Source organism: Balaenoptera musculus, chromosome 4 (genome assembly GCF_009873245.2).
Source record: "Balaenoptera musculus isolate JJ_BM4_2016_0621 chromosome 4, mBalMus1.pri.v3, whole genome shotgun sequence".
Classification (NCBI taxonomy): domain Eukaryota; kingdom Metazoa; phylum Chordata; class Mammalia; order Artiodactyla; family Balaenopteridae; genus Balaenoptera; species Balaenoptera musculus.
Window position 1 is genome coordinate 77460789 of NC_045788.1, and position 10999 is coordinate 77471787.

Below are 10999 nucleotides of genomic sequence, written 5' to 3' on the forward strand. Positions count from 1 at the left end.
TTGTCAATTGTAAAGTCCTACGTAGGAGCAGCGTATCATATTAGATGTTTTTTAATGTGCAGGTAATACATTAGGTATAATTAGATCATTATAATTCTTGAATTATAGAATCGTGTTCTTAAATGATGATCTTCCTGGGATTTATCTGGAGCATAGTAATATTTTATTGCCTTGGAAAAACATAGTACAAGGCTGTCTATTTCACTTAATGACCAGTTTTCCTAATATCTAGTTATTATACATAGTTAACGTTCATATTAGGATTTCAGATCATGTAGCATTTAGTTTTATAATCCCTTATTGTTAAACTTTAGGTCAATTTCAGTTTTTCACAGTGATAGATTTTGAACAGTCTCCTTATTGATTTCTCTGATTAAGCTTTTACAAAGATTTTTTAAACCGCTTAAAAAATAAATACTAGGGAAATAAGAAGAGATGTCTGCCGCCTCCATCTTTCTCAGGCTCTCTTGGGGATTTTAGGCCATGTGTGCAACAAACAGTCCTGCACCATCACTGAATCACACCCACATCTGCTGTTTACCCTCTGCTAAGCAATGCCATCTAAGGATTAACCCATGGACCCGTGGATATCAGTGCCTTGGGTCCTTTCTAATACCTTTACCTCATGGCTACCGTCTTTTTTTTTTTTTTTTGGCTGGGCTCCGTGGCAGCATGCAGGATCTTAGTTCCCCCACCAGGAATGGAATCTGTGTCCCCTGCAGTGGTGCAGTGGAAGCATGGAGTCTTAATTACATGTGGAAATGCTACTATTTTACATATATTGAGTTATGCTTATGTAACTCAGTACATGCAAAATATTAATTTCACCTGTTTTTACCTTTTTATTCTGCCTCCCAGAAAATTTAAAATTACATATTTGACTCACTTTATATTTCTATTAGCACTGCAGATGACCTTGATAACAAAGAAAAGGAAATAATTTTCAATTTCGCAGAAGGAAGTTGGAATATCATTTCATTGAACTTATCCCTCAGGAGGAACTGGTTATTAGTGTCCTTGGCAGACAAAGGCCAGAACTGTTGTTTGCCTTCTGTCCCTCACTTTGCCTAAAAGAGAGGCATTGTTTCTCAGACAGATAAAAATCAAGAAAACCTTATGTAAACCTGCTAATTTCAAATTACACATCCTTACGTAAACAAGTTGGAGTTCTCTGTAGTGGTATAGTATTAGAATTAAATTTGAAGAATTAGCTGTCTTTTCCTTTTTAATGTTCCAGGATTTTCTTTTCTTGCTTTTTCATCTCTTAAAAAGCTCAGAAGGGGCCCCCAAGCACGCTGGAGTACCGGGTACCCATGGGGCCAGGCGGGGCCGGTGCCGTCGATCAGTTAGCAGGACCCCACCCTCCCCGGCCAGCTTTAGACTCCCAGGGGAGTCTCCAAGGGAGATGGTCAGAGATGCTTAAATGGTCCTCTGCAATTTGGTGCAAGTGGCAAATGACTTTTCTTTCTGCAGAGCACTGCAATCTGCTAAGCTTCAGCATGCTCTCATTTTAGCCTTTATATGGCATCCTGCAAGGTTACCCTCTTAGTGCTTAGCTGGGAGCAGTCGGAAAGGGTTGGAGCATGGGTCCGCAGAAGCATTGGCTGACCTTAGTTTAAAAATCTGGATCCATTTTTACTGTTTGATGAATTTAAAGGTGGTAGACCAGGTGGATTTCCTGATCACCCACACTGAGGTTTTGAAACAGTGTATTACCTCCTGGAAGGGGGTTAGCATGGCCAGCGAAGACTTCTGTGGACATGCTGGTCAGTTGAACACAGGAGACCTGCAGTGGATGACCATGGGCTGGGGCATTGTGCACGCGGAGATGCCTTGCTCGGAGGAGTCAGTCCATGGCCTACAGCTGTGGGTTAGTTTGAGGAGCTCACAGAAGATGGTGGAGCCTTGGTACCAGGAAGTGAAAAGCAGCGAAATCCCTAAACCCGTAAGGATGGTGTTACCATTGCTGTCATTTCTGGAGAAGCCCTGGGAATCAAGTCCAAGATTTACACTTACACACCAACTTTATATTTGGACTTCAGATTGGACCAAGGAGCAAAGCATTCCCAGCCTGTTCCTAAAGGGTGATCAAGCTTCATTTATACCATATCTGGAAACGTGCATATTGGACCTGATAACACACAACAAAAGATAGAACCTCATCACACAGCTGTGCTGGCGGAAGGTGACAGTGTCCAGGTGGAGAACAAGGATCCTGAGAGAAGCCACTTTGTCCTAATTCCTGGGGAGCCATTAAGAGAACCAGTTGTTGGGACTTCCCTGGTAGCGAGTGGTTAAGAATCCACCTGCCAAGGCAGGGGACATGGGTTTGATCCCTGGTCCGGGAAGATCCCACATGCCGTGCAGCAACAAAGCCCTTGCGCCACAACTACTGAGCCTGCGCTGTAGAGCCCACGAGCCACAACTACTGAAGCCCGCGTGTCTAGAGCCCGTGCTTTGCAACAAGAGAAGCCACCGCAATGAGAAGCCTGTGCACCGCAACTAGAGAAAGCCTGTGCGCAGCAATAAAGAAGACCCAACGCAGCCAAAAATAAATAAATTAAATAAGTAAATTTTAAAAAAGAGAGAGAAACAGTTGTTCAACATGGAAAAGTGTGCTGACCCCTAAAGAATCCAAAATGTGATTCTTTCTTGACTTGAAATTTTTGTAATCTTCTGTTATTGTCAGCAAGGTGCTACTAGTTTTTAAAAATGACTTAGACCCCTCATGTAAGGACACAGCCTCATATACTGCAGAGACACCAAAACTATGACAAGATTTGCCAATTTTTTTTTTATCAGATCAGTTCAGTTCTTGACATAAGCCAATGCTATTTAACTGACAACTACAGTAAATCTTTAAAGTTCTCATCACAAGGAAAAAAAAAAATTCTCTATGTATGGTGACAGATGTTAACTAGACTTTTGGGACAATCATTTCCCAATATATACAAATATCGAACCATTATGTTGGACACCTGAAACTAATATAATATTGTATGTCAATTATACCTCAATTTAAAAAAATAAAAAAGGTAAAAAGAACTAAAACTACAAAAATGGTCATGATAGAACCAAACCTAAGAATGTTTTGAATAAAGAGATTGCCATTGCTGATGACAGCCTGCAATGGATGAGTGAGATCTAATTGCATATGTTTATCTGAAGTTTGGTCTTTATAATCATACACAATCCTAAAAACCTGTTTTACAGTCCTCGAGGATCTGATGCTGGGAAAATAACCGTTTGCTATTCAGATATGCCTGAGTTTGTTTCAAATTAAGAACTACAGAAATATGCACCATTTTAGTTGTAGAAGAAAATATTCTCGTCACCCAGAACTTTTTGAATGTCTCTTTTTACTCTAGGTTCATTTTTGATGCACACAAATGAAGAGATTTCTCAGGCCTTTCTTGATTTCAGAAATGTGAAAAATGGCTTTGAAAGAGCCAAATCCTGGAAATCAAAGACTGGAAACTAGTGACAAGCACAAGGGCAGGTCTGGCTGCCTTCTAGAATTTTCCATTTGTGGCATCCACCAGTTCAGTGCATCCAGTTTCCAAAGCTGACTTTGCCAATGCTTCTAAAGAATTCCACACTAAAGTGATAAACATGGTTTTTATAGCAATGTATGTGAGATATTTCCTGGCACAAGCAAATAAACCTAATTGTTCCTTCTTTAAAAAAACAAAAAAAAGAAGCAGCAGCTCAGAAGGAAGGTGATGTTTGCTGGCGTCTGCTCTCTAGAGCCAGAATGATAGCTAATTCTTGCTACTTGATTATAGCAGAACAGTATCAAATATACATATCTATTAAAGACCAACCACAAAAGCACTTACTGAAACAAACCAGTTGAAAAAATAAACATTGGGAGATAAATACAATTTCAGAGAGTCCTAAAATGACAAAGAATGAGGAAAAGAGACAGAGATGCCAAGGTGGACTTTTCTGATCTAAGGGCAAAAATTCCTCTGTTCTGGAAACTTTACTCTGAGTTCCCAGAGTAGCATCATAAGCCTGGCTTCATACTAAAAGCAGGAAGTAGAGGAAAGATAGAAGGAGAAGGAAGGAAGAAAAATCAAAAAAAGGGAAGAATAGAAGAAAAGGAGAAAAATCTCTCAATAGGAGAATGTAAGCGCAGTTGAAGGCTCAAGTACTATAGTAAAAACAGGGGTATTAAGGAAATCTTTATACTGAATGTGAAAACCTCCAAGCCCTTTTTTCTTGTCAGCTCTCAGTGCTGTCAGCCAGGCTTGTATCCTGTAAACAGTAGGTTGAAAACATTTTCTTTAGGAAATCTAACAGCCCAAGGGAATAGTTATACATGTACTCACAATGAGGTACTCCAATGAAACAGCCCAGTTCAGTAGCCCTATAAAGAAGTACAGAATAGATAAACCCTACCCATCTGCTCAGCATTTCTAAACAGCTTTTTAGTGCCCACTCTTAAATATCAGCTGAAAGTATCACTGGACGTCTGCAGGAAGCTAAGGCCGAAACAAATAGAATAAAACTACTTGGTGGAAATAGAGATACTGCAGGGATAAGAAAACTTTTAAAATGTATTATTTTCTCTGAGAGCTAAAAGAAAATAAAACATGAAACAAAAACCAAGATGCTGGATAACAGGGAACAAATGGAATAAAATTTGAAAGAAAAAAAAAAAGACATAATAAAAGGGCTAGAAAAAAAGGTTTGGGAAATCTAGAGAGCAGGGCAAAAAGAAAACAGAACCAGTCTAGGAGGTCAAACATTTGAAACAAAGGAAAAAAAAAATAACCTGGAGGAGAAGAAATCAAATAATTTAAGATTTCTCAGAATTGAATATCATGTGGTTTAGATTAAAAACACTGAATGTCCAGTACAATGACAAAAATACACTCACATCTATTTCACATTATTGTGAAATACACTGGGGCGAAAAGTACTCCTCAACAGCATCATTGGAAGCTAAAAGATATTGGAGTAAGGCTGTCAAATGTTTGAGGGAAAGTGATTTCCAACTAGAATTCTACATCCTACCAAACCATCAATTAAAGGTAAAGATAGACTAAAGACATTTTTATGCATCACAAAGTCTCTGAAACAAAGGAATAACCCAAGAAAGGACAACATGGAATCCAGGAAACACAAAGGAAAGATGAAAAGAGTCACCAAGATGATGGGGAGTGGGGGATCTTGGGATGACAGCTATGCACCAAGCATAGGGAATAATCTATCCAGATTGGGACAAGTCAGAAAGCTCCAGAATATGTGTATCTAAGAAAATTAATTTGATAGATTGCCTGATGTGTTCTAATGTATGAACAGTTAGGGCAGAAATTGTGATATGTAATCAGTGATAAATATATAGAAAAATAAGCACAGGAAAATAATAGAGTTATTAATTCCAGTGAAAATAAAAATATGCAAGGAAGAAAAAGTAATCATCACTACATGGTTGAAAAATGAATAGCCTTTATGTAGTCATAATAATGTAAACACTGAACATTAACATTAACTAAAATTATGATTTAATAATATTGGCTATTTGGAGATGTGGAAAGTATGTGTGAAAGAGAGCTAAGTCCTTACCTTTCATACGAGAAAGTCAATAGATAATACCTATCACTGAAGAAAATCACAAAAATGTAGATGGAGATAAACATCAGAAGAAAAACCTGAAAGAACTAAAGTTGCTGTCTTTGGGGGAGAGGTTTTTAACATTTCTTCTAAAACTGACACTTTAAACAATAGTTATATCAACAAACTTTTTGGAAAGCATCAAATAGTAAAATATTTTAGGTTTTGCAGGTCATACGGTTTCTTGGAACTATTCAACTCTACAGTTGTAGCCCAAAGGAAGCTGTGGACAGTATGTAAACAAATGAGCATGACTCTTGTTTCAATAAACATTTGTAGACACTGAATTTTGAATTTCACATAATTTTCACATGTCATGAAATAATTCTTTTCCTTTTGAACTTTGTAATCATATAAAATGTAAAAAACCATTTTTCAGCTGTTCAAAAACAGGCAGCAGGCTGGATTGACCTGTGGGCCATAATTTGCCAACCCTTGCCTTAAGCAATGTGAACATATAACTTTGATGAAAATGAAAACTACAAAGAAGGGAGAAGAGTGAAAAAAAAAATTGGGCAGAATAATTTCAAATGTGTCTCCACATCTTGCCTGTTACAAGATTTCTTATCAGGAATTCATTCTGAAGGACAGGAGAAAGCACATTCATTTACCAAGCTTTTTCTTGTATACCTTCTCCTTGATCTTTACAATCCTTTGGCTAAGTACAATTGGGATTCCTGTTTTCTGTAGACATAGAACCTGTCCTATAGAGATTGAATGACTTGCCCAAAATCAAACAGTTTTATAAGGGACTAGAATTAAGACTAGAACCCAAAGCTGATTTCCTATTTTTTTCTCTTTATTGCCTTCTGTACAAATAATACATGAATATATCCTTGTAAAATATTAAAACACTACAGAAGAATATAACAATAAAGTTATTGTCCTCTGTCACCCCAGTCACAATCCTATCTTTCTCCCCATACACAAAAGAGTTAACAACTGTTGTCACTATATGTTTTTACAGGAAGAAAATAGTTCTGTTAGGGAAGAAAAAATCACAAATCTTTTTTTTTTTTTTGTCCCAGGCTCTTAAATTCCTAGCAAAGTGCCGTAAGAAAAAGAAATTATTTGCTCCTTGGCAAGGACTCAGAGAACTCACTGATGCATGCAGAGTTGAACTGAAGCAACAAGTAGATGACTATATCAGAAGACATCCAGTATGTAGGCTTTTGTGCCATGGTACCAGTGTTACATTATTGCAGTGGGTGATATTCACCAACAAATAAGTGTCTCAGCTGTATATGTACATTTATTGTTGGCATAAGGTAATGCAGTTGCTTTACCATAGTCAATGGATTTGGCGTCTTCTTATAATTACGTGGACCGTAGAGGTAAAGTCAATAGTAAAGGAGACTTCACTTCAAATTAGTGGTTTTCCATACTGCATCAGCAAGACTTCTTCACATCCTCACCAACATTTATTATTTTCACATCCTAAAGAATGTGAAGTATTGTGATTTCGATTTGCATTCTCTAATAATTAGTGATTTTGAACATCTTTTCATGTGTTTATTGGCTATTTGTATATCTTTTTTGGAGAAATTTCAATTCAAGTCCTTTGCCCATTTTTTAATCAGGTCGTTTGTTTTTGTGTTGTTGAGTTTTAGGAGTTCTCTGTATATTCTGGATATTAATCCCATATCAGATGTATGATTTACAAACATTTTCTTCCATTCTGTGGGCTGCCTTTTTACTGTTGATAGTGTCCTTTGATACACAAAACTTTTTCATTTTAATGAAGTATAGTTTGTCTGGTTTTTCTTTTGTTGTCTGTGCCTTCAGTGTCATATTTAAGAAATCATTGCCAAATCTAATATCATGAAGCTTCTCCTCTGTCTTTTCTTCTAAGGGTTTTATAGTTTTAGTCCTTCTGTTTAGGTCTTTGATCTCTATTTTTTTTTAATGCACTGTGTGTGATTGTGATGCATTCTCCTGTTTAAAAAAGAAGTGCTGCTTTAGCCATACTCTAATACAGCTGTTACTCTGTGGCTGAAAAGTAAGGTGTTAGCTGGAGTAGGGCTGTATCCAAGATCCATGAACTGGAATATTTGAGAAAGCTGGAGTGTCAAGCTCTATCAGCTTCAATGTTGAGATTATTTCATCCTTGTCCAAACTAATTAGGTAAGTTCCTTTTAAAGTAGCTGACTAGCCAAAAGAATATGGTCCTTTGAATGATTTTGTCCCTTGTTCTGTGAAATTAGAAGGCGTTATAACATTATGGCTTAGATAAGTTTGGGAGTGGGGATAGGACAAGAAGTTAGGTAGTCTTACCAGGTGGGGCTAGAACAAAAGGATTGGTCTTGTTACTCCTCTTCCAGGCCAGTATCTTTACCAAACCATTTGTAATTTTCACTGATTCCTCAATCTTATCTCTTCTCCCAGAATACCATACTATGTGAGGAAGTGAGGTATAGGAGCATACCAAAAAGAATCTGGCCCACCTGCATTTTCATTTAAAGCTGCTTTTAAGAGGCTATTTAATGCTTGCTCAAGAGTACAAGGTAGATATCAACCATAACATTCAATTGATGAGAGACAGCTAAGCATTTTAGAACCTCTACTAAGTGGTTAAGTGAAACATAACTTTGATATATGTGTCCTTCATGTGACAATTTTTTTGTCCTTTGTTCCCAGGGCTCTGAGGTATCAGGTGTGATCAACAGGGAGCTCCATTCCCAAGCACAAGAACGACTGCAACACTACTTCATGGGCAGGGCTCTAGAAGAGAGAGCCCAACAGCACAGGGAGGCACTGACGGCTCGGATCAACACCAACATTGAACAGTTGATGAGTATGTGCTCACTCCATTTTTGCTTCCTAAAAGGAACAGCCTATGTAAGATTTTGTGACATCTAGATCTTCAGAAGGAAAACACCATTTAGTGGTCTATTAGCCCATCTCCTATCCTCAGAAATTTCTCCTTCTAGATCATATCAGCACACAATGATTTCAAATGATGCAGACCCCATAACCTTCTTGACTGCTTCCCTCAGCCTTGCAATCATTGATATGTGTCAACTTAGAAAAGTTATTAATTATAAAGATGCTGAGCCCTACTAGCCAGATTCTATTATATAGTATGAAAAGCTTTTTGAACATATTTTAAAAGTAGATGATGAGAGTGGTTATGGTGGCACTTTAATGAAGTGTTTTCACAAAAATTAATTCATCTGCTTCTCACAACCACTGGTGCATTTAATGAGAGATCCCATCCATGAAGCCAGTGTTTCAGATGGCCTCTGAAACACTTTTAGTATTTGTGGGGCAAAAAGGGCCAGGGTCCTCTCTTTAGTGCCATTACTTGCAAATTTTGTGTTTTTGAATGGATAGGTGGCTGGAACTGAGCCTCTCATCTGTAAAGATTCTGCTATTAAAAGTTCCTGCTCTTTTAAATAAACCATCTAAAAAAATCTACCTCTTTCTTTTATTCTTTCCCTTTAAACATGGAAGCGTGGGCTACAACTTGTGAATAGTCACATGCCATCTACACCTGACAATAATAATAGACTCAGAGTTGGAACCTTGTTTTTGCCTGCTATTGCAGAGTTCCAACTCTGTAGTTTCCAAGTTCCTATTTGTTTGGTACAGAACTCTTCCACTCACCTTTTTATTTTCTGTTTACCACAGAAGCACCAAGTCTGAAGGAGGCAGAAGGAAAAGAACCTGAGCTCTTCCTAAGCAGATCCAGGCCTGTGGCAGCCAAGGCCAAGCAGGCCCATCTTAACACCCTGAAGCATATACAAGCACCCTGGTGGAAGAAGCTTGGGGAAGAAGCAAGAGATGAGATTGATATCCCAAAGGATGAACTTAGTATAGAATTAGGAACTTTATTCATTGGTGGAACCAAACCCCCTTAAGGGAGTTACCTGGAGGAATGACAAATTATATTTCAAGAGATTATATTGGTTCTGCCTCTGACATGCTAGTAGACTAGCGTTATCCTAACTCATGATTTTCCAGAGGTTCCTCTCCAAACAAGACTTGAAGGCAGTAAGCAGAGTTATCTTCTACCTCGATTTCAGTTCTTTTTCTTTTTCCATACTTCCATCCTTGGCCACACATAATAATTGGTATGGCTTTTATTATGGAACTAAACTCAGCATTGTATTCTATTGCATATATGAAATGTGATATTTCTATTTTTGTTTCTGCTGTTTTCCAACTAAAGGTGTTTTCTAAATAAATATTTTAAACAATTGTTCTGAAAAACTTGTCAGGGTTACTTCAGCTTTTCACATTTATTGATTTTTCTATTAATATAGGAAATGTGCTCTTGGCATTTATTACGGTGAGGAAAAGAAGTGGTCATTTGAAAGACATTTGACTATTTTCTACCAAACAGTGTTTGAACTCAATTTCTATCTTGTTATTTCTAAAAGGAATTACATTAAAAAGTCCTCCTAGGATTCAGTGCAAGAAAAATTTCTCCTGATAAAACTGCATTCTTTCTATTAAACTAAGAGAACTATATAACCCACTATTTGCGTTTTGATTTGTCTGTTAGGAATCTCAGAGCTAAAACAATGCTTACTTTCTGTTATGATTCTCAATACCTACATGATTATTTGGTTCCAATCTAATAATTTCTGATTTTCCTGTTTATCTTTAACTGTGTTTTAATACCAGAAGCCACCTCTATTTGTGTTTGTGATAATATGGAATTTAAGTTAAAATCAATTAAATTATTGACTCCATATCATAAGGAACCTGGAGTGTGCTTTTTCTATAAATGAGTAGGAAAACCAGTATTTCCGGATGGGAAGACCAAATACTATAATGTTGTTCATCCCACCAAAGTTAGTTTAGTAAAATTCTAGTCAAGATTCTAATGTAATTTTTATTCATAATTGAAAATGAATAAAATTCATTTGTAAGAATAAGCAGATGAGAGTTCTGATTTCACTTAGAAGGTAAAAACTCCACGAGAATGTTTCTTCCATCTTAACAAAAAAAATGCCAGGTAATCTATAAAAATCATTTTTCTTGAGCTTATCAGATAGTTGAGGCCTCAAGATAACCAAGTAAATTGATGGGACTCAGTATCTGTGAAATAAACCATTTCATCTTTTTTTTTTTTTTTTTTTATTTTTGGCTGTATTGGGTCTTCATTGCTCCACGTGGGCTTTCTCTAGTTGCGGCGAGCGGGGGCTACTCTTCGTTGCGGTGTATGGGCTTCTCATTTCGGTGGCTTCTCTTGTTGTGGAGCATGGGCTGTAGGTGCACGGGCTTCAGTAGTTGTGGCATGCGGGCTCAGCAGTTGTGGCGCATGGGCTTTGTTGCTCCACCGTATGTGGGATCTTCCAGGACCAGGGCTCGAACCCATGTCCCCTTCATTGGCAGGCGGATTTTTAACCACCGCACCACAAGGGAAGTC

The 10999-nt window shown here is 37.6% G+C and overlaps 1 protein-coding gene and 1 pseudogene across 8 annotated transcripts in view; both read left to right on the forward strand.

The window, feature by feature from the left end:
- Window positions 1-10311, forward strand: part of IQCB1 (IQ motif containing B1) — a 48731-nt gene extending 38420 nt beyond the window's left edge. For 2 of the 8 annotated variants that reach the window (XM_036849623.1, XM_036849627.1), the window contains 3 exons: window positions 6651-6782; window positions 8260-8416; window positions 9253-10308. In XM_036849623.1, coding sequence (XP_036705518.1) covers window positions 6651-6782; window positions 8260-8416; window positions 9253-9482 — 519 coding nt within the window. In that variant the 3' untranslated portion in view covers window positions 9483-10308. Of the gene's footprint in view, window positions 1-6650; window positions 6783-8259; window positions 8417-9252 lie in introns of all 8 variants that reach the window. The other 6 variants (XM_036849621.1, XM_036849620.1, XM_036849625.1 and 3 more) reach the window with 4 other exon arrangements.
- LOC118893943 lies at window positions 781-3727 on the forward strand (annotated as a pseudogene).
- Window positions 10312-10999: the final 688 nt, after the last annotated feature.